At 38.1% G+C, this 24,934-nt stretch overlaps 1 protein-coding gene across 4 annotated transcripts in view; it reads left to right on the plus strand.

Moving 5' to 3' along the window:
* SORBS2 (sorbin and SH3 domain containing 2) overlaps positions 1 to 22,677 on the plus strand; it is a 184,981-nt gene extending 162,304 nt beyond the window's left edge. For all 4 annotated transcript variants that reach the window (XM_039241200.1, XM_039241202.1, XM_039241203.1 and 1 more), the window contains 3 exons: positions 14,503 to 14,552; positions 18,590 to 18,696; positions 20,442 to 22,677. In XM_039241200.1, the coding sequence (XP_039097131.1) occupies positions 14,503 to 14,552; positions 18,590 to 18,696; positions 20,442 to 20,503 (219 nt within the window). In that variant the 3' untranslated portion in view covers positions 20,504 to 22,677. The remainder of the gene's footprint in view (positions 1 to 14,502; positions 14,553 to 18,589; positions 18,697 to 20,441) is intronic.
* Positions 22,678 to 24,934: the final 2,257 nt, after the last annotated feature.

A 24,934-nucleotide genomic window follows, 5' to 3' on the forward strand; every position in this document is an offset into this window, starting at 1 on the left:
ATTACAGAGTTTTCATCTTTTCTGTGAATACGATTTAAATGTATTTTCAGTTTCCTAAGTGTTTGCTTAGAATATCAGATTTTACATTTTATGAACAAAGAAATTTCACTAAAAACTAGTTAGTGTTTTAGTTTCACTGCTGGGAAGAAACTATGTTGAAAAGCTTATGTCCATAATTTGAAAAAAAAAAAAAAAAGCTTAATGATTTCATCACACCTGGTAATCTATGATATCACTGACTTAATAAGGGAAACTTCTCACTAGTGTTGAACTGAATCATTCTCAAAAAAAGAACTATAATATACTTCTAAGCCATGACATCCAAAATACACTGAATGTTATATATCCTATTTTCTAACTGATATTTGCAAATAAAAGAAGGAACTCATTGACTCATGAATCACTCTGACATACTCAAATCACATTTCTTGACATACTATATTTTAGAAGAGATTGAAATGTAAGTTGATACTATTTCCGATATTTCTGCTTTTTAGTATAGTTGAATTCATTTCTAATGCTTTAGGAAAAAAGGTAATTACATGATTTTTGTATTATAGGTATATTTATGTTATGTAGGAATCTCAGATACTTAATTTGACTTTTTGTAGAAGCAAGTCCATTGTAACGCTAAGCACTTTGAACCTCTTAACATGTATATTGGTGACCACGGTGGTAATAGGCCAGGAGTAGTAGCAGCAGGTAGTAATAGTGATAGTGGCAGTCATGACAATAGTGGGATTTAAAGGTCTTTCTTCCTCATCTACATAATATTCCTGACCATGAGAGAAAGTGAAAGTGAAAAGCAATACTCTAGAATTCTTATGCATTTCACATGTTTTCAAAATCCATTATTGTGTTACACAGCAAAGAGCATAAAATAGAACGCTGGCCAATAAGAGAGCTTCTGTAGACTATCAAATGAGACTTGGCTAATTTCTGTCTTATTAAAAACTGAACATAGGGCTATCTGTCTAGTAACAGACCACATGGAGACTCTCACTTTATATCAGGTTCTAGGCAGACTAAAGACCTCCTGAGTCTTCTGTTAGGATGCTCATGTGAGTTTTGAGACTCTTTGCCTTATTTACCCCACCCCAAGGTGACAAGACATCATATTTCCTTAAAAAAAAAAAAATAGCTAGATAAATTCTATTAATGCCCCGTTCCTATTATAGGACACAGAAGTCAAAAGTTAAGTGGCCCTAGGCCCAAGAATGTTGAATGCATGAGTGAGGTCTTAAACAACCGACTAGAAAATGCATCTCCGAAATCTTCCAAACCCAAACCATCTACCTGGAGAGAATGACAGTAAAATGCCATCCACCAGACTGTCAAGGCCTTCCTATGTATAGCACGTAGCATTTTTTCCAGTTCAGCAATAGAATGTCTTAGAATGTTTCTAGGTAGCCCTTCCAGAACTAGTTTTAAGGAATTTCCATTAAAATTCTGTTTTGTTCAACATATCCAAAATACAGTGATAACAGTAAGATACACAGAAGTATATTTTTATTTCAGGAGATTAAGTTTCATAAACTATACTCCACAGGTTTACATAAAAGAATGGGAATCCTAGCAGAAGTTTACTCCCATTAAAATCATATGTTCCCTTTCTATGTAAACACTTACTTTGGATTTTTTAAACTTTGAAGTAGTAGTGATTGTAAGTTTAGTTTCATTCTGATTATGAGTTCCTGTTCGTGGAAAATATTTTTCAGAATCGATTCATTGGGAAATGTGTTAATGTACAAAGATGTAAAAATATTTTATGCCGTATGCTGTAATTACCTTGCAAACTTAAGTGAGAAAATCATGGAAGTTCAAAAGATTTGGCACACTTACAGGAAGAAAGAACAGTAATCAAATTCAGGAAATAAGAAAGGGTTTCAATAGTGATTTTCATTTGACAGTAACATCATTTCAGAGTCCTATCTGAAACCTAGTTTAAAAGAGCTAATCCATTAGATAAAATCACCTAGGGTTTCACTGTCTGAACCTATTATCTCTATGACAGTTTTATCTTATCATTTGACCCCTTCCAAAGAGTACGAGAGTTTTCTTGTTCAGATAACCTGCTAACAATTTAATTTAAATTCAGCAAAAATGTCTACAAATGGAGACCACAGCATAAAATATTTTTATATTTATTACCACACCTCTCCTGCATTTCTCTGTCTCTGTGCTTTGATTATGTTCTTGGTTTCTTTTTTTAACTTCATAATCCCTGCTCATTTCTAAGTTGGCTTTCAGTGAACCAGCCCCTCCTCCCATGCACAAAGCTCCACCGGGCTCAGATAGAACGGCCCAGAGATGGCTGTGTCTGACAGCCAAGTGTCCACCGGCAAATCCTTTGACCCCAACACTGCCTCACTTTCTGGACAACTTCTTGGATGAATTGGAGAAGCTTAGTGATTTAACCTTATCAGCCAACCAAGCCAAACCAAATATCCTAGAGGAGACCATCCTTGAAATTAAGGAGGAAACCTCAGACCTCCTCCCCTTGCCTCCAGCCTCTGTACCTGCCAAATCTTCTTCTTCTCTGCTACCTTTGCCCCACTCAGGGGTGACCTCAGCTGCAGTCTGGCCTTTTGAGGCAACACCGCTTCAGGATACCAGAAAGACAACTCAGAACAAATGTGCAGATTTGACAAAAATACGAAAGGGCTTTGGAGGTCCTGAAAAAGTACCTGAAGTCCTGGGTGATAAGTTTGTGGCCTCCGCACACGCTAATATGGGTCCCTTGCCCAAAAGTCTCCCTGTCATCGGAGAGGAAGATGAGGATATCTATGAGGGGTTTATGTCAGGCACCAGAAGAGGGCCAGAGTCTCAAGAACCAGATGCTTTGTGGTGTGCCTGCGATGGCACAGAGGTGACACCAAGCCTGCACATTGAAGAGGAGGAAGAAGAGAGGAAAACTGACTGTTTAAAATATCCAGTAGCCACCCCCATAGACCCTAGGATATCTAAGGAAGACAACAGTGCAATGAAAACCAGTAATGAGGTATTTTAATCTTGCCTAATTACTGAAGAACTAACCAGTCTTACTATATTTAGCTAGTACAGTTAATCACATTACTAAACATCAATTTTGGCATTGCCCTAGAAGGCTTCCTCTTAAGAAACACAAACAGTGTGTAAGTTGGGGGTGGAGGAGTGTATGGAAACACACCAAATTTTAGTAAGATGATGTAAATGTATGATATAAGTCCATTAGTTATTTATGACTAGAAATTCATATTTTAAAGTCTATAATTTATAGTCTTCCTGATTTTTTGTTATTAATAATGTAGCTACATAGTTGAACTCTTAGTATCAGACAGTATTCTAAGAACTCTTCAGCAATGAAATGGGTTATATTATTAGCCCTACGTTAGAGATCAGAAAATTGATACACAGAGAGATGAGTCCATTTCCTGCGGCAGTTTGTAAAAAGGGAGAGAGACAGAACAAAAAAGTATTCCAGCACCCTTTTAACTCTCTGAAGAAGCCATTTCTTCAAGTTGGTGACCACTTAAGACTATGAATGCATTTGCATCTCACAAGGAATCTTGAGCAGTGATTTTAATTAGTAAAGAGGGGAAATACCCTAAATCTTTAGTTTGTAAATTTTTTGCTTTAAACAAAAAACAAAACTCGATCTTTCACATATGTAACCTGTAAATTAAAAAGAAAATATGAAAACTGGCAAATGCTGAAATTATGAAACAAAATGTTTTATATCATGCTCCTATACAAGTCACTTTCCCCCATGGATCCTCTATTTTAAAATTTCAGAAAATGAAAATAATGTTTAAAACCCATATTTTCTATTAAGATCTTGCCAATAACAAATATAGAGGCACGTGGTCTATAATATGGGGTGTTCTTGGGCTTAAATAATGACCCGCGCCCACGTGACCCCGGAGCGCCCACGTGACCCCGGGACCCCCACAAAACCAGGAGGCTCGGCTAATTCCTCCACCAGGAGAGAAAAGGTCACCTGACCAAAGAATCCAGCCATGCCTGTGTTTGTATAAAATAAATACACTACTTAGTAAAAGAGATCATTCATTACAGAAAGTTGAGCATGTTTCTAAGTCAGTTATTCAAATAGCTCATTTTCCTTCAATGTGATCAATTGTAAGACGTGATTAGGCAGGTGCCTCGGTTCTAGGGGCCTATCGCGGGTCAGTTACACCACCCATGTGCAGGCGCACACCGGCCGCCGCACATCCGTCAGTTCCCCAGCTTTGTAACTAACCAGCTAGAAGACTTCACAAGCAAGTTACAAAGAGTCATTGCTGGCTTGTAGTTTTTCCTTCATGTTTAGAAGCAGCCATCCTGTAAATATATTCTAAAATTGTAGAATATAAGGGGGCCTGGAGGGAGGGACTCGGGGGAGGGGGGGGCGGTTCTTCTGTCCAGACACCCACATCAGAAAAATGATCACACTCCCTGGGAATTCTGTGTCACTTTCGAAAGAAAAAGTTAGTGCTTTTAAAGCAAGAATTTGCTATAAATGTCCCTTCCCAGGGCATTTGGGAACTTGAACGTTACTCACGTTCGGGGGATATTCTCTAAAGACCATTCTGGGCACAGGCGTAATCACATCTTGTCTTTCCTCAATCCTTAAGCCGCCTTCATTTTCTCCGGAAGATCCAACGTCTACACCTTTTCCCAGCTGTCTCCTTCCCTCTCTTCCATTCCGTTCTCCCTGGGCCTCTGTCTCTGACTTGGCCTCTATGCTTTCTCAGACTACCGAGCCCTACACACCTCCCCTTCTCCCTAAATACCCTTATCAACAGGAGATAAATTCACCAAAATTAAAGGTAACTGCATCCCGAGTGTGGTTTATCGCATGCCTTTAAATGAATTTTATTAATTACATGTATTTAGATTTGTGCCATCTTACAAGTTCTAAAAAGTCCTGTAAATCTTGGTTGCTAACTTTTAACATCATTGGCATGGCCTCTATCCCCAAATTTAAAACATATGCTTGCATACCCAGATTGAGGCGTAAAACAAACAAAATTTTACATATAAGAATAAAAAAGAAATCATTAGGTACTTGTTTCCAAGGACCATCCCATTCAAAGACATCACCATGTTGCCTGTCATCTTCTGTCACCTCTCAGTGGGCTCACTGCCTCCGTGTTTCTTACCCATCAGCAGGTTCAGCAGAACCTGAGCTCTATTCTTCCACAAAACTGAAGTAAATTAATGAGGATGCAGGAATGACACTTTCCTTTGTTAACAGTTAACAAAGAACCCAGCTCAGAGACTTTCGGGCTGGCAGCTAAGGACACCATTTAAAAAGACTTTTAACAAAATTAATGACTGGCCCTGCAGAGAGATTTAATGACAACCACAGCAGGAAATCACTCCATCACAGAAAAGTTCTGCTTCTACAATCAGCTTGATCCTGAAATCTCTTCCTTTAGACAAACGGTGATGACTTCACATGATAACCCACCCTCACATCCAATGTTTTGAACGTGAATGAGAGCCTCTACAGTTAGGAGAAGGCTCTGGTAGAGTCGAGTTTCTGTACCAGGAAGCACCAACACCAGAGAAAGGCCATCTGAGCAATATTCCCAGCCCCCATCACTAACTTCACCCACATCTTGTGTGTGAAAGGAATTTTTTAAAAAGTGGAATACTTTAAAGATTAGTTGTTCTTTGCCCTTTGACGTTTCGTTTTGGCTGGCATGAAATAATTGGGAAATCTTAATAGTAATAATAATAATAATACTTTAGATTATATCTAAGACCAAGAATTTGCCTTTCCCCTACTTCTTCTGTGGTTTTCTTTTTAAGGCCAAAGTATGTATTCTTGCCTTTCCCTACTTGTTCGTTAGCCCTTAAACTTTGTCAATAAATGGCAAAATAACATTAGAATCATTTATTGACAAAGTTTAAGGGCTAACAAACAAGTAGGGAAAGGCATAGAATTTAGAGAGATGAAGATCTCGGCCATTGTACTATCAAGGACAAAACCAGGATTTTATGCAAGCTTACTGTGCAAGTACCAAGCTCACCTCATACACACATTAGGTTTCAGTTGTTTGCAGAATGGTAGGAGAGAATGGAAGTATTTAACAATGTTTTCAAAGAATACTTTCGAAACTACATCAAATAACTAAGTCCAGAAAAATGAAGTGGTTTTTTTCTCTACTTTATCTCATGCTTAAGAGCAAATGATAATTTTTAATCCCCCACTGAGCTGTTTGAAAACGTTATAAATGTATTTTTCTATTCATTGGAAAAACATAAGTTGACGACGTCATTTGTGCTTATTGTAAATATAAATGCAAATTGAAACAGCTGCAAAATTTAGGCCATTATTATAGTTTAATCCCACATCTGACACTGATAAACTGTGCAGGCTTGAGTCCTCTAAGAAGCCTTCCTATTTCTTCCATTTCAAGAATGGAAGTTATGCTCATTACCAAGAAAGTAACCCTCCACTAAAAGCAAAGGCGAAATAAACTTTTAATAATGTTTGAGTAGGTATAGCATAGTATGCATGAAGTCATTACTATACTTTTATCAGCCCCATCACCCATTTAATGCACTTTTATACTTTTAATAAAATTTAATGCAATTTTATTCCTTTAAAGTATCTTCTGAGATAACGTAAGCCTGTCTTATCCAATCCAAAATCTTCCATAAATGCAAAATTCACCCACACGTTATAAATGACAGAAGACTGGAAATGTACATATAAATTATGAGTAATATATACATCAGAAACCAGCATTTTCTCTAGTCTTTTGAACATCTTTTTTTAATAATGGTGTTTATAATAAAAATTATCATCATTCTCAGCTCTTCTATAAGCTGAATCCCATCTAAGAGACTTATGGCATGGGGACTCTTTATGAAGAGGTAGAAAGACTCTTCTTTGGGCTTCTTCCATGATACTCAGTTTTTGTGAGGCCATAGGAAAGCCTCCTCACTCTAAAGGCACCCCATCGGAGAGTGAGCCCCTTGAGCATGGTTTCTAACATGGAATTAAGCCCCGGTTCTTCCTAATATGTTCAAACTATCTTTCCAGCTGTTTATCCGCATCATTCCAACAGCTAAAAAAAATTTTTTTTTCTCTATTAGCCTTGATGTTTGTAGAACCTCTCCTTGCATAAGTCGAAATGGGGACGGCTGCAGTGCCAAAAAACAATTATAGCTTAAACAATGTACGAATTTATTTCTCTTGTGCCTAAGTGTAGAGCATCCAGGGCTGGTATGTGGCTCCAGAGTCATCAGAAAACCCAAGAGATTCCACTTTATTCTAGCATATCTTCTTCCCCAGTGAAAAGCTCCCACTGCCTGGTCCAAAGTGGCTGTACCAGCTCTCGCAGCCCCTTTCTTCTGGGTATCCCGTCTGTCAGAACTTATCACATGAGCACATTTAGATACAAGGAAGACTTGATTCAGAATGTCCCTGTGCCTATCAGGATTCTATTACAGAGGACAGACCAAGAAGAAAATGGATACTGGAGAATATCAAGGATTCTCTGCCACAACCCTTAGAGAAAAATGCTTAATGCATTTCATATCCAGAGACTGCAGATTTGAGGTCAGTCATTATAAAAACTTTCTTCAATGAGAGTTTAGAAAATCATGTTTTTATTGAAAAGTCCTTTCTTTAGTCCTGCTGAAGTTCCCATAAGCAAATCAAATACTTGTCAAGGACTTTGGACAAGTGGTAGATCCCATCCATACAAGGAATATAAAGCATACTCAAACACAAGACAGGTTAGTTTACTCGCTGTCCTATTAAAAATATTACTTTGGAAGAATGCCAAAATAGTCACAAGGTGGAGTTAGGACAGTACTCAGTATTTACTTATATCTCACCATTTTCCCCCAGAAAAGCAATACTTTCTTCTTATGTGTTCTGTTAGAAAATTTGCCCTTGACAAATGACTGAGACTTTTTATGAAACTTGATGCGTATTAAGTGAAATTTCCCTCTTTTACCTTGCGTCTATTCAAATATGCACAAAGAAAACAGGTCAGATCTGAAGGTGTCTTGAATCCCATTGTTAAACATTCTATTAGAGATGTAAAGATTCTTGTATGTGTTCTCAGCCATCGATATTGCACTCAAACATCTTTTTTATGCCAGCTTCTCTGTATAAGTCTTTCTCTGCCATGCCTGTTGAGTTCCGTATGAAAGCGGCACCTGATGCCTGTGGCGTGAAACCTACAGGCAGCCAGAAGAGCTGTCCGCAGACTGGTGAACCCTCCCTGCTCTGCTGCTATGCAAGAGTTTGGCATGCTGCGTGCGTGTGCATGAAAAAACAAAACAGGAAAGCTTCTCCTGAAGGCTGTATACTGAAGACAAGAACTAACTAACCTCTTATGGCTTTTCCAGGCTGACTTAAAAAGCGAGATATTTGTCTTGGGTAAGCCTCCGCGTAGCCCAGTGATGTCTAGGAGACCCTGCAGTTCGCCTGTCAGAGGGCTCAGCGGTTCCCACAGGGTAGGGTCAGAACGCCCCACCTTGAGCCAGGCACCCTGGCCATCCAACCCCAGTAGGTGGCACCTCCTTAAATTGTCATTGCTGTGCTTTGCCCCTAAAGTAGGGCTAGAGGTACCCTTGAAACGAAGTGACCCCAACTATGATGAGCTATGAAATCAGATCAACACAAAAATCCTCTGCTGTCTTTGAGCAGTATGTTTCCCTCGTGTGTGTGTGTGTGTGTGTGTGTGTAAGCTTTCCAAAATCCAAAAATCTATGACGAGATTCTCATGATACAGATGACGGTGTAGTGTACATCATCTTCTACATCCATCTCAAGCTTCCACATTCCCTGTAAATCGCTGTTTTCCAGTCACGGTTCTTAATGCGAAGAATAAGGCTGCTGCCAATCATATACTGAACTCACATACTTCCAATGATGTGTTTCTGTGGCATTCAGTTTCTTTTTCTTAAATCCACAATCCTTGCTGCAAAATACCTTGTTGCTCTGGTGCTGTGTGCTACATTCACTCCATGACTCTTTTTAAGCCAATGCTACTGTCCTGGACTCCAGATACTTCCAGGCTCTAGACAGCTTTGATTGAATTTAAAGGTGAAATTACTTGTCTCTGTAACTCTTTAGTTCTGAAACATCACATCAAAAGTGCCTTCTTATGAATGAGTATCTAAATGGTACTGTCAGTTCTTAGGGAGGCAGCCAAGGTGTTTGGGGATTTCCATCTCTTCAAAAGTCAGTCTTTTCACCATTTCTTTTCAATAAACCCTGGTTTAACCTTACCTAGTCTATTACATGACTATGGTTTGCAAATTTTTAAGGGCCTGATTGATTGCAAAGAGGGTTTCCTTTTCCACTTTCAAAAAATGTAGATACTTCTCTGTGTTTATGCCATCTTTGTGCTTTTTGCTTTGCATAAAAAGTCCTCACTTTGTTTCTGAGGCAGAGATTTGGGTTGCCATAGAGAAAGAGGAATGTTGATTTGAAGGGATTCTTAGACTCACTCACACAAGGGCCTTCTAGAGCCAAAACAAAAAGAAAGATTTTTCCACAATTAATATGGCCCAACCATAAATTTCCCATGGGTCATGGGAAATGGGAGATGCTAGGTTTTGCATCACCTCAAGTTTTTTTCTTTGCCAGAAAAAAAAATATATTCTATGTTCTTTAGATCCATCCAAAGTTGTGTACCATCATTTAAGGAGGAAAAGTAAGTCTATAAACATAAACATGGGACTGTCATTAGGAGAATGTCATCGAATTCTGGTTGGCAAGTACTTCCCCTAACATTTTCTGGGGAAAAAATGACTAAAATCTCTAGAAATACCTATAACTCCTTCAAATATTCTTCCACATTAGTATTTAAAGTTACAGCCAATCCTCACTTAAGAATTACCAAATACTAGATAAAGCTTATCCTCCAGAGATGCCTCTGCTGAGATAGATAGATGGCTTCTGAACAGACTGCATCTCCCCATCTGAACAAGGCAAGTACATGTTTTACTGAAACCAGAGGCTCTAGGATATTTCAGACCCGTTCCCTTATGGTTGGATTGGTTCTGGCTTTGAATATTAGCATGTGTTTAAAACCTGTCCCATTGGTATCTGCTTTTGATAACTTAAAAAAAATAGCTACACTAAAAGAGAGAGAGAGAGAGAGAGAGAGAGAGAGAGAGATGGCTACATTGCCAAGGAAAAAAGTTAAATATTTAGGATTCCATGAAAACAACATGGCGCTTCATTGGGTTTTCCAATTTTACTGTACTCCTAAGACAGACATAAGACTCTCTGAATGTCACAAGTATAGATTCCATATTGCTCACAACACTGCTGAGAAGTTATGAGTAACGCCAAGCAGAGTTAAAACAGAAGCAAGCACAGACCAAAAATACTGGTGGCTAAACAGGGATCCTTTCTCAAGAACTTAAAACATGGGAAGGGAAGTATATAGTCAGAAAAACACATGAATGTCTGTTCTACAATGCTCTATGGTCTTTAAAATATCCTTTCAAAATGAATCCAGGGTGAAGGAACGAAATTCGTGAGAGCTGTCCAAAGGCATAAACTTTTAGCATGTTGCTTCCACTACTCACCATTCAGTGGCAATAGAGTGCAAATACATTACAGATCTTTTCCTCAAGGTTTGTGCCCTTAGAGTTTAACACCAGGAAAGGTTAAGGCAAAAAACAGTCTCCTAAGATGATTGGTTTGAGTATCCATATAGAACATAAACACTTGCCTAAAAGACAAAATAAAGATACCGATCCTTCTAATCCATCATAGTAATCTTTCACTATGAGTGCCAGTCAAAACTTTGTTTCTTCTTTTTACTTATTTGTGATATTAAGAAATGATCTTCGAGTTTTTGGTTCACTGATCTGAAAAATGAAGCTGAATTGTTTACTCTGACTTTTTACATGACTGGGGCACTTGAGAATTAATCGACAAGTGTCAGCTGTCACAGCTCTCTGACAAAAGAGGGTAAGGCTGATGAAAGCACCTAAACATAACAGAAGAAGTGTGTCTGTGGAAATGGATTCCCTGAGGGGGACAAGATTCTAACCACCATCCTAGCCAACTCTTTGGTTTTAGAGAAAAGAAAGCTGAGGTGACTATCCAAGGCTACATTGTTAGTCAGTGCCAATATCAGAAAGACAGGAATGTGCCCTCCTAATTAGCTATTAATGCCACTTGTTCCTCTATGGACCAAATATTTTTAAAAATAAATTAATTCAAATACTGTAACTAGTCATATTTCCTCAAAACTGGTTCCTAACTATCCAGGGTCACATGGAGATGATTCCTGTTAAAAGTGAACTTAGAAAAGTTCCTAAAGTCACTAAGATAATAGTGCCAATAAAGGTTGTGATAAATCTTGGCCTGAGTATGTGAACAGTATAGAAAGCCAGTAAGTCAGAGAAGGGGGTGGGAGGTTCACTTGAAAGTTATAAAGGAAGAGAAAAGGCATATTGCAAAGGACTGGTAAAAACAAGGACATTACTGGCTGGCTTACCGAGGAGCATGAGTCCTTGAGACAAGAAGCCTGTGTATTAAGGGAGCCACATACTTTTGGCAACAGCCCAAGGTTCCTAATTGTCAGAGGATGATTCATTTAAATAACTTATGATGTGAGTGGAATTAAAGGAATTAAAGTAGTAGAATTGTAATGATGACAACAAGAAGGTCCCATAGGGACTTTAAAAGTAGATTGTTTTATTTCAATGAACAATCTGATTTTTAAAGTCTTATTTAGGGGCTCCTGGGTGGTTCAGTCTCTTACAAATCTGACTTCAGCTCAGGTCAAGATCTCACAGTTCATGGGTTCGAGCCCCATATCAGGCTCTGTGCTGACAGTTCAAAGCCTGGAGTCTGCTTCAGATTCTGTCTCCCTCTCTCTCTGCCTCTACCCTGCTCACTCTCTCTCTCTCTCTCTCTCAAAAATTAAACGTTAAAAATTTTTTTAAAAATTAAAAAATTAAGTCATATTCACATTTAACAGAAGAGAGCAAGGAAAACTAGACCTCCCAGATTTACCATGGATGCCATGGTGGAAAAGTAAAACTCATACTCAACTTAAAAACATTAGAATGACTTAAAATATGTGGAAAGAGCGCAACGAACTACATTTCATGAAACACTTTCTCTGAAGGTAAGAACAGATCATCAGATGATATTTTCTTAATTAACTTTGTTCTGCACTATAACTGGTGTTATGCTGTTTTTGTGAGACAACGGCAGCTGTCTCATATATGCTTTGAAATACAGCATTTTGATTTTTTAAAGTTTTATATTTTTTTGAGTGATTAACACGAGCATTTTCAGTATCATGTGGCTTGAATGTATAATCTTTGGCCAGAAATTTTACTCCTGGAAGTGAATTCTAAAGAATGTCCAAAAGAAAATTTAATTCTTTGTATAAAAATGCTTATAGCATTGATGCTTATGAACGTGAAAAAAGGCTAGACTCTTTAGTCTTTAAGTTTGAACCTTAACTTCAAAACCAAAAGAGAAATGGTTAGGAAAACTAAAAAGTATAGCTACACATATGTGAGGGATATTATTCTGCAGTGACTTAAAATGAAAAAGAGGACTGGACAACTATCATAAAACATTAATTGATATATACATATCTTATTTCTGCCTAAAAGTTATATGTACATGATTGGATGAGGATTTGAAGACATTTAATAGGATATAGGCTTGTGGGTGGCTTATATTTATTTTACATATAATATTTATTTATTTATATATTTATGTACTTATTATTATTTATATATAATAATTATAGGATCCCTCAATATATTTATATTGAATTAAATGGCCTTAATATGGCTAGAAAATGGCTTAGCAGCCATCTTTCTTAAAATAGTATATTTTATCATTTTAATAATAAATACTTTGTGAGTAATTTTATATTGATTTCTAGAAGTTTTATATTCTTAAGCCATACACATGTCCAGTCATTTCTATCCACTGTTTAGTCTTAGGTTTATATATTCCTTACGCAGACTGCTGAGTGAAATTTCTAAGAAGTAAACACTTCCAATTAATAGATTGAATGCTTAAAGTTTTAGTAATGTAAGTGTCCGGTCTTCTTTTTTGTAATATTTATTTATTTTTGAGAGAGCACAAGTGGGGAAGGGGCAGAGAGAGGGGGACAGAAGATGTGAAGCGGGCTCTGTGTTGACAGGCTCCCAGCAGGAAGCCTCATGTGGGGCTCAAACTGAGGAACCAGTGAGATCATGACCTGAGCCGAAGTCTGATTCTCAACCTACTGAGCCACACAGGGGTCCTAAGAGCCTAGTCTTCTTATGCAAGAAAGACAGCTTGAATGGGAGGGGCGTGAATACAGAACTGAGGAAGGGGAGCTAATTATAGACTCATAGACTGAAAGGAACCCCAGAGTTCCCCATCTGTTCTTGGGCCAGTGGGATTTTTAACGGACAATTTGCAGGGGAAAATGCTGAGCCTGTGAGTAATCCACTCTAATGCAGGACCCAGCAATTAGCCCTGATGTCTGAGGACATGGATCCGTCTAATTCGGTAGTCATCAAGAAGACATTTTAATAACTGTCATGCAAACTCTTATTTATCTCATTTTACCATGCAGCCATCCATTTAGAAGAGGATGCCTTTAAACTGTGTTGTGAATGAATTGTAATATTTTTCTTTTCCTGAAATGGTAACATTCAGGCAATCGGTATAAACTACATTGAGTTTACATTTTCGACAAACGTGTTAACTTTCATTCGTTGCAATATTTATGTGGATATGTGGGATGCTAAGGTTTGTCATTTCCAATATTATAAGTATCTATTACAGATACTGGTCTTGATGCTTAGTTTAAAAAGAAAGGAAACTCTTTTGAGAGTTCAGTGCACTGGGAATTTCTACCAATATTTCTCTTCTAAGGTAAAATGCTACATGTTACCTGGATATTGTTTGTTATGCTCTATTTAAAGTTCTCTGTTTTCTCTTTTTAAAAATGCATGTGTTTTCTCAAGATTGAGAACTGAGAGTGTTAATTCAAATGTAGCATGGGATGTCTGCCTATCTATATTTTCATCTGTACTGTATGTGAAAATGTTGTCTGTGAAGGAAAAGTAGAATGAATGTGGATACTTTGCTGTTAGACTAAATGTGGTTTATTTTCTGCTTGTTTGAGAAAACAATGACGAATAAGGTTGTATGAAGGTGTCCAGATTTCCCATTTTAGTGATTTGGTGTCTATGTTCTTGCCATATTCCTGGCCTCTGAAAAATCAATGGGACTAAACCCTGACTTTTCCTTAAAGCTTGAGCAGACTAGATTCTAGATACATTCAAAATATTTGAACCTTGGTTATTTTCATTTAATCAAAAGCACCCTTCAAAATATTTGAATTATTAATCCTGCAGAAACCCTTTATTTGGTTTTTTCCTTCCTCTTGGTTTTTTACAACAGGAAATATTAAATGTCAAGAAAAGTACCATGCCATTATCCAAATTATCTTTTACTTAGTACCAGTTTAAACACTGATTACATTGAAAATCATTTCATTTCAGCCACAGCGTCCTGTGTTTACTCATGAAAACATTCAAGGTGGGGGGGAACCGTAAGTATTCTTCTTATCTTTTAAGTTCAAGACTAACCTTGGCTCACAAAAGAGACAACTGGTATACCAAAACAGAGGACTGTACAACTTTGCAAGTGAAAGAGGACAAAGTAACTAAAATGAGGCCTCTGTGATTAAGAGAAATTACAACAGTCTTTTATCTTTCATAACATAGAGTTCATTTTAAAAAGAAACCCATGGTTTTGCGCGGAAGACTGATTTACACGCCAGAAAAGCCTTTCAATGTTCCAGTAATGCCTAAGATTTATGAATCTGCCTCCCTCTTTGTTCTACCAACCATGCAAATTCTAGTAACCACAGCTGTAAAGACACAGAAATGTCCTGACAGTGGTTGTACACATATTTGAAGACCAGAAGAATGTAAAAGTAGACCGGAAGTGTTACGTTTGTAACAAAATTCCAAGGTTAAATCCCATTCAGTTAAATCCCTTTTCACACCTTCAGACTCCCTCTCCTTTCTGACGTGTAAGTCAACTCAAATCAAGGATGTCAGACATTGTCTTTAAGGTTCTCTTTTGTGTGTGTATATCTGTTTCTACTCCATTTTGCCCATGATAGATGTTCAGAGGCTATATACTTCCCACTGGCTACTGCGTAGTCTGTAAGTCAGGAGCTAGCCCCTGGAAAGGAGCACAGGCAGAACTAACCCTTGGGGGGTACACTTGAGCATAAGCACAGCCTCCAGCCCACTGCCCACATTCTGCTCACCTGGGGTTAGAGCAAGTGGCCCGGTGCCTTCCTCACCTCTGGCTCCCTCCTCACTTCTCAGAGACCTTGCACTGAGCTAAAAGCATGCTCTTCAGAAACCATCTCTCCCTTGAGACTGCCTCTCACCGAGTACAACCAGAAAGGTTTTCTTGTTAGGGAAAAGATTATAAAAAGAATAGGTTGGAAGTAAGAATCATTCAAAGTTCCATTTAACTGAAAAAAAAAATCAAGTATGACCTGCAATTCTAAAGTTTTGGTTTGTTTTCTTATTTAAGCAAATGATGGGAACACATCACAAAAAAAAAAATTCCGGGCCTGTTTAGGTCTATTGCATTACCGACACACTGTATTAAGTAGCTGTTAAGGAGTTTATGTATTAATAAATATATTATGCTATACTGTCTTATGTCATATAAAGTTGAATACTTCCAAGTGTTGGTCATTTGGGTATTTATGGAAACCACAGAGCTTACAGGTGGGAGAAGGCACATTTTCAAGGTCCTGCTGTGGACATTGAAACATTCTTTACTAAATTTCTATTTAATTACAACCCCAATGAGTGGAATGATGGGGTGTCACTTAATCTCTTTCATTTAAAAAATAGATTGGAACGAAAATAGGCACCTAATGTTATAATAATGTTGCCACAATTCAGAATTATAGTAAAATGTGTTATGGGAAACATTGCAAGTTATAGAGACAGCTTCAAACTTGGCTGAGCATATTTTATTTAAAAGACAAATTTGTTTTGGAAGCATCCTGACTTCACCACCATCATTCATCTCACCAGCATCTTTCAAAATAGCATTTTAATTGTAATTCGGCTGCATTTCCTGTCGTGCAACACTGGTTTTGAAAGCCAACAGAGGCAGGGGGGTGTTCCGGAAGGTTTGTTATGTTTTCCATGAAACTCCCAATTTTTTTCTTTTTTTTCTTTCTTTTTTTTTTTTTCCTGTGGTTTAATTAAATCCGAATGGTAAGTAAATTTGGACAAGCACACTGGCTTTTGTCATACCAAAGTGAAGTAGGAGTTTGTGCCAATTTTGTTTTTTTAGCTCTTGGGACCTTGAGATTCTTCAAGCAGCTGGGGTTTGGTGGCCTTAAATGGGCCTGTCTCCATAAGGGGTTGGACAAGTGCCCGAGGGAAGAAGGCCGAAGCCTGCAAAGTTCAGTCAGAGAACCAGTGTTTTCCAAAGCAAGAGCTTCAATGTATATCTGTAGAATCAGCCTCCCAGGAATGACTGTGTCTCTCGAATGTGAAACTGGTAAAGGGACCAGGTTGAAATCAACTTTCCCCATAGGAATATACAAAAGATACCATCCCCTCACCTGAGCAGCCTCCAAATCAAATCCTTAAAACAAACAACAAGCTGGCCCCGTGCAAATATTGAAATTAAGCAATGTTGGTTTCCAAAACCTCCCTGTCTTTTTTTACCACTGCTTTGGGATTCTGGCTACCTTTCTCTGTTCTCCTCTACAATCAGAATCCTTTCTCAAAAGAAGACATCAGATGCCCAGTTTCAAAAGAGTGCAAGTGGCAGAAAAGATTTTCTAGAAGGATAAAATATTAACAGGGAAAGAGAGCTCTAAAGATGTGATTTCAGGCTTTGGTACCAGCCGGGGAAAATAACGTATTCTAGCAGACGATGTGTGCCAAAGCACCACATCTCACCAGCTCTTTCCCAGACAGCCACCACCATCACCCACCCCTGCTACAAGCTAACTTTATCTGGGTCTCCTGATCTGAAAAAGTTCATGGACAGAGGAAAGCCAAAGGAGCCATGTTCCTGATTTATGACATGATGTTTGAGTTCAAATGATAGAATAGTTTTGTTCCCCCAAAATGTGATTTTCTGAGCGAATGAAGTAATTAGATGTAAATCATTCTTGTTTCAGCAGTATTCAATATTATCTGCTTTCTAAAGTTGACCTTAAAAATCCAAAGTGCCCTGAAATGTGGTTTTTATTTTCTTGCATTGGCAGAATCATACAACGTTATAAGAAGCAGCAAAAACAAAAATTCACTGATATTTTAAAGTCCCCCCTCATTATATTGGTAATATTTTAATAGTAATGTAAAGTTTGCATGTTAATTGCATATCAAATGCTTCCTGAAATGCTCAGCTGTTGGAATTTGTCTTCACTTCCCAAATGCCAATCCATCCACGTTATGCAGTAAAATATACACTATTTTTAAAAAATTTTTTTAATGTTTTATTTATTTTTGAGAGAGAGATAGAGACAGCGTGAGCAGGGGAGGGCCAGAGAGAGGGAGACACAGAATCCGAAACAGGCTCCAGGCTCCAAGCTGGCCGTCAGCACAGAGCCTGACATGGGGCTCAAACCCATGAACCGTGAGATCATGACCTGAGCCGAAGTCGGACGCTTAACCGACTGAGCCACCCAGGCGCCCCAAATATACACTATTTTGTTAACCACAAATTCAATTTTATTGATCAACATCACCAAAATAAGGGCTCTCAAAGAATTCAGGCAGAGAAAGGAAAGTGGAAGCATTCTGATCAGTAATTCTTTTTTATATAAAATTATTTCAAGGGAGAGTTCCAACATCAAACACAATTTCTCCAGGACCTATTTTAAAAAGAACCTTATACCCATAATCTACTGTTTGATATTGGCTCAGTGATCGCGGAGCATAGAATATATCTGCTTGACTTCATAGGTGAATTACAGATTTTCAAATTCTAAATTCTCATAAAACACTGGCTCAAACTATCAAACTAAGCAGCTGTAAAGAATTCCTGTTGGTGGAAAAAATAACCTTTTCTTTTACAGTAATCCCCACATAACAATTTAGAAGACATGTCTGAGACAGTTTGAACATCTCAATTTAGAATCATTTGAAAATTCAACTTGGAAGTCTCCATTATGTGCTTTTGATTATGGTCAGCTAAAGCTGTAATCCATTTTACATTGCTGGATAAAACACATATCACTTCTTTTATATTCAGTACTATTATTTAATGTCTTCATGATATCTATGAGTGGACAGTTGCAATACAGGTCTGATTTATAAATGTCAAAATGCTTTAGTTCAACTTGTGGATATTCTAACCTTCCACAAATATCTTTACTGTAGTTTTGAAATGCTATCAGAGTGGTCTAAGTCCCATGACAACCTAAATATTTCTATTTACTTTCCATGCTTACCAAAGATTTACACTATCTAACTTTACATGTTAATAAGAATAGAAATGTTAACAGGAAAATGACTATTGTATAATTTTCTATAGTTTCACAAAGCTATAAAGATTTGTTTTTAAATGCATCCATTTGTCCTGTTTAAGGTTTCAGGCTCTATATAACTATACTCCTAGGAATGAAGATGAGCTGGAGCTCAGAGAAAGCGATGTCATTGACGTGATGGAGAAGTGTGACGATGGATGGTTTGTGGGTATGTGTACACTTCCTTTCACACGCCTTTGGCCATTTTATAACTTGCTTGTATTTGCTCACCTGTGATAGTCAAAGGCACTTGTAATGCTTGGATCTTTCCCACATTGCACTGCATTTTTCATATGGCTTAGTATTTACTGCTTCAGATATTTTTTTCCTGCTAGTGATTTTTTTCTGCTAGTGATTTTTTTCTGCTAGTTTTATTTCCAGTTCAACTGAGAGAGAAAATTTCTTTGAATAGCACCAACCTGGAAAAGAGTGAGATCTAAGAACCATAACAACAGTGTTTCCTGAACGAAAAACATTGGTCAGTTAGGTGTCAGCAGTGAGGATCTAACTGGGGAAAAAAACAAGATGAAGTGAGCAATTCATCTACTTACTAGGTCTGATGTTAAGTGCCCTGAAAATTCAATGCTCCACCTCCATGTTAATTTTTTGTAAAAGTAGAGAGAAGTTCCATTCTTACTACTTAAAAGAAAATCTCATTCTTACCATCTTAAAAGAAGAAGAGAGCTTTTCTGAGAAAACATTTGTAAGATAAGAGAATCATACAATGGGACACACAAGAAAGCGGTAAGAAAGAAAGAAAGAAAGAAAGAAAGAAAGAAAGAAAGAAAGAAAGAAAGAAAGAAAGAAAGAAAGAAAGAAAGAAAGAGAAAGAAAGAGAAAGGAAGGAAGGAAGGAAGGAAGGAAGGAAGGAAGGAAGGAAGGAAGGAAGGAAGAAAGAAAAGAAAGAAAGAAAGAAAGAAAGGCAGGCACAGGGGGAATAGAGGAGGCAAGATGAGGAAATGAGAATTTTCTTTAGTGAGGAAATCAGTGAGGAAAATAATAAAAGAACAGAGCAGACACCAGCCTCTGCTTCTGTTCATATTAATTCCCCCATTTAGAATAAAAATAAATGGCTAACCCATACAGGGGAAAAGAAAATCAAGGAAATCAAGACAAGAAGTTCCAGAACATAAATGGTAAATGAAACTGTAGAGTCTCTCTTCACTCTATCTGCGCTGGAAATGCTAAGGAAGAATTCAGCGCACCAACCTTTATTAAAAGTTTCAAAGGGATTTTGCTATTTGAAACCAAAGGCCATCTTGATGGTGGCCACTTGTATCTGATGATGAACCCCTGTCCACAAATAGTTCTTGGTCTTTTCTTTCCTTTAGTGACTATACATTTTTATGTTTTATCAAGGACTCTGGCAGTGCTATTTGTAAATGAATGAGGTGGCATTCAGCATGCTCTTCTAAGATATCGTAAAACTGGATGGTCCTGGATAATGCAATTGTCACACTGTGTTGCACTCTTCTGGTCCATCCCATCACACTGCCAGCCTTGTCTTTATTTAGATTGTCCTTGAAAACGTCACTTCCCCAGTGCTCTTCCCTTCCTCACTCTTGTCTAGCAGCCGTGGGGATGGAGCATGTTACACTTATCATTACACTTAAAAACCCACCTCCTCAGCAGAATTGTCTTTCCCTTCAGGCAGGGAGACTGAGTGTTTTCGCTTAGCCTGGGGTGTGATGGGACAATGGGACATGGCACTGAACCTTCAGAGGCGGGGAAGGCGGCAGGCAGTATAGATAAAATTGCTCACTTTGTCGGCTCTGCCTTCAAGTGAGTTTGCTCTCTCTTTCCCAAACCCTGCTGCTCTCGCAGTGGAGGCTTGTCAATGAAGAGCTTTCAAGCCCGCATAGATAAACTGATTATTTCATTGTTGTTCATTTTATTTACTGCTTCTATTTTCAGGAACCTCGAGAAGAACCAAATTCTTTGGTACTTTTCCCGGAAACTATGTCAAGCGGCTGTGAATCATTCTCCCTCCTTTTTATGCCGCATTTCAGCACCAGGTCTGCATAACCTTGCCTGAAAGATACCCTCAGGCCTCCTCTTCCCTCCTGGGGTCCTGCCTTCCAATTTCCAGTAGAAGTCACCCATCGTCACCATCTCTACCTGCCACCAAACCACCAGCAAAGGAACTGCCTGCCGCCCAGCCCTGGGGAGGCTGGAAGACTTGCTTCCACGTGAAAGTGCATATTCCTGATTTCTGCTCTAAACTTTGAAAAGTCGATACATGAGATCAGAAAGAAAATCATTATAGTTAGAAAGGGTTAAGTGTTTGAGGGCGGAAAAAAAAAAAGGAAATGTCTCCAGGAGACTCTCTAGTACGCTTTGAAAGAAATTCTCCCCTCAGGCAACCAGAGATTGAACATCACTAAATGCTGTGGTTTGCATTTTCGCATCCTTAGCTTGGCAGTATATTTTTCCTTTCACGAGTTTGCCTAGTGTCCTGGTTTACACGACATGAAAACTGTACTTCGGCTATCGTTTGCCTGCACTTATATCTTGTAATACGCACAGTGATTACAAAATCGAAAGCAAGAGTAGGAAAGTTAATTTGGATGAGTGTGATTTTGTTGACTGAATGTGAGTTTTCAAATAGGAGTCTTTACCTGCAGTTTCTTCTGTACTTTCTAGAAGTGCAAACCGTAAGTGAATAAGAGCCTTTGGTAATAATCATGAGACTATAAGAGGTTTAGCTAGACTACAAAAAAAAAAAAAACCTATTGTGTTGTAAAGTTGCATTGCTATTTTATATTAAAATGTAATAATCAGCATCATGAACAATGAGCTCTTAGTGTTTTATTTATCTGGTAAAATTTTAATAAAAACAGTGTTAGTGAGAGGTGCAAAGAATTATTCTAATGTAGACACTTGAAAGTATCTGTAAGCAATACTCATAGGTAAGATTTCACTGTGTGCACACATATACATTTGAGATTGTGTGAGAACAGACAATCTGTATGGTATGTTGTACATTTTATGGAAATGTAAAGGAATCCCATGCATTATTTTATAGAAATAGAGTACTTCAGAAGCATCACAAGTATGAAGGCTGGTTTTAGCAAGGATTATGATCAATACAGTTATTTTTACTATGATAATTATTTTTCTTCTATGGAACTCAGAATCCTGGCTACATTTGAGGACAGGAATATGTTGAGCCTGATTTTCCTGGTGTGTGTAAAATATTTCCTCGGAATACATTAGGCACTTTTTAGAGGCAATGTTAAATCATTCAGGTTATATTTTCTGCTCTCAAGTAGAAATTTACAAAATGGTTTAGGGACTTGAAAGATTTAATATGGTCAACAGTGCCTGAATTACACATAACTTGAGAACTAGCTTTGTATTTCTTATGACTTTGCATAAGAACTATTCATATTTGGATCTTGAGCACCTTATAGATAAACCTTTTTATGGCGTTTCTTCTGTGGACAGTGATTGATCTTTTCACAATGTACGTAGACCCTAGCATTTTGTACATATGTTTGCTCTTTTTTTGTACAGACTATTTAGTTGTTGAGAAAATGGGAATTTCCTAATTTGGTCTTTATCCTTCACTTTAAACCAAGCTAAAACACTTTCAACAGATTATCCTTCACATATCCCACGGATCACAATCACACCTTGATTGCGCAGTTCTGTAAGATAGCATTTATGCAAAAGTTTATGAACTTACAAGATCTTAGCAGCCAAACTGAAATGTACATAAATACTGATTACAGAGGAATTTCATTAGAAAGAAGGTAAAGAAACATCTTTGAGTAGACTACCTTGATTACTGTCAAATTCACAACCAGCTTTATATTTTAAAGGCTTTGGGGTTGAAACTGAGTCAACTGCATGCAGCTTTGCTGATAAATGAATAATTATCTTTGATGCCATTTATGAGAAAAGATTTCAATATCTGTTGCCTGTCATATTTAAGAAAAATTACTGTTTCTACTCTCTGTATCTGATTTTAAAAGGAAAAATATTCATACCTGGCTTTCAGGTAATTGACTTTGAATTCTTACAAGCGAAGGTCATTGTGTTTTTCTTGAATAGACATCTAATAAATTTTGCTTGGAAGTATACTTCAGTTTTTCTTTTTGACATTTATCGGTAAGAAAATTGTGTAGTTTACCCCCAGTTCCTTCCATAAACCAAGAGAAAATGCATTTGCTCAATGTTCTCTTTTTTTTTTTAATGTTTTATTTATTTCTAGAAGAGAGAGAGAGAGAGACAGCATGAGCAGAGGAGGGTCAGAGAGAGAGGGAGTCACAGACTCTGAAACAGGCTCCAGGCTCTGAGCTAGCTGTCAGCACAGAGCCCGACGCGGGGCTCGAACCCACGAACTGCGAGATCATGACCTAAGCGAAAGTCGGACGCTTAACTGACTAAGCCACCCAGGCGCTCCCTCGATGTTCTCTTGATACACAAATGGAGAAAAGATGTACATGCATCAGCTCAGAGAAGAAATACTCTTTAAACCCATCACTAAACCTCATTTATGAAATACTCTTTGGCAAAAATGAATACTCAGCTGACAAAACACATTTAAAAAATATTTCTGCCTCAGAAACAGCTGTTTTTCCAAGAAGTTAATTACAAGAAGTTGTAAGCACTTTCTCAACTCAACTACCTTAGATTTTAAAATTCTTGCCCTAAAAAGCTTTATCACCATGGACATGGGCAGTTCTGGTAATACCCAAGAACATTTAGCAAATTTCAGATTATGTGCTTTTCTCTCACACAGATAGTAAAGAGTTAGCTTTCCACCTTGGATCCTTTCTAATAGATCTTGGACCCTTGTGGCTCTAGTTATATCAACCCTCATCTACATCTATCTCTCACATTCAGAAACACATACATTCCTCTGTTGGCAATTCAGTTATCAGAGGTGTTTTGTCAAGTTGCTTCACCTTAACGCCCACCTTCAACCCTTCCATTCCATTGGATAATTTCCAATGCAGATTAGCTCTCCACTAAAATGTGTTCCCTTTGTGTGAAGAATAGGCCCCAGAATATTCTTTTGTTCCTGTTTCCATCAGAGCATTTATGGATAATTTCACTAGATGAATCTGAATCTGGTAAGATTGGGATGCTCGCTTGTGAACTCTGGTTGTTTCCCACTGCTCTCTTCAAGTGAATCTCTTCCCAAATGCCAACACCCTAAAAATACAAATCTGGGATTTTAAAACCACAAACGTCAAAGTCTAGATTCCCTCTTCGCACTTGAGAATTATTCGTTTGTGCTTCTCCGTAAAACATGCTGAGACGGAGCAGTAGCTTTATCCGAGCCCTGAGCTTCGGAAGCCCCTACCTGCCTTTGTGGTTCATGCAGACTTCTATCGCCGCTGTGCAGGTACTGCCGTAAGGTCCAGAGCAGCTGCACCACAGTGCGACCCGTCTGCAATCCCTGCTTATTGTGGACGCCCGGATTCCAGATGGAGTCTTGATTACTTTTTGCTTTAGAATTGCCTAATGCTTAGTAACCTATCTTACTTGATTTTATGTCAACACATGCTCATCATCATACACCAAAAATTAAGGCATCTCCTTTATGCTGCTAGAAGCCTCCCTGACAGGTGGGGTAGGATCCCTTGTTGCGAGCTCAGCATGGTGAACCCTGTAAAGCACTGTCTGCTTACCTGCCTCTCTCTGCTGTGGACTCACATCTGTGCACTAACTGGCCATTCAAGTCAGTGAAAAAGTAGCAGCAAGGGACCCTCTGCTATCTTCTGTGCCAATATTAATCCCTCCTTTAGCCACACCCTCACTAAAAGCAGGTATGTCCATCTCTTATTTGATGGAAAGCAAAGAACCTGCTTGAGTAACTGCTTCCATGATCATTCACTGCTTGATCTCTGCGTAGGCCGGCAGTTTGTGTGGCCTGATTATTTCTTCTTACCGTTTTCCAGATTTCAGCCACAAGAGGTGGTAGTCTTTAAAGAATCATGTAATCAAAAGCCTAAGTATTCTAAAAGTCTGTTTATTTAGAGACTGAATCATTCCCCTCTTCCTTTCCAGATTGTAGCCTTCTAACAGTTGTTTATGTATCATTTATGGTTTCAAATCATTTTCTCATCATGAATGATTGGGTCAGAGCTCAAGTAGAGATTAGCATTATTAACTGGTCTACACCAGGGATTGGCAACCTAAGGCCTGTGGAACAAATTCAGCTTGCTACCTGTATTGTTTTGGGGGTTTTTTATGGCTTTTAAATTAGGAATAACCATTGATATTCCCAATTTGGCAACCAATTTGATGATAGGGAACACTAATTTTGAACCCCAATTAAGTGAAATGTTGTCTCCCCAGAAAAAGAATTTGTTTCCTTTCACTGATAGATCTATATTATAAAAACTACCCCAGCTGTACTGGAGTGCCTGGGTGGCTCAGCCGGTTGAGCGTCT

This window comes from Hyaena hyaena, unplaced genomic scaffold (genome assembly GCF_003009895.1).
Source record: "Hyaena hyaena isolate Hyena2069 unplaced genomic scaffold, ASM300989v1 scaffold_190, whole genome shotgun sequence".
NCBI lineage: Eukaryota > Metazoa > Chordata > Mammalia > Carnivora > Hyaenidae > Hyaena > Hyaena hyaena.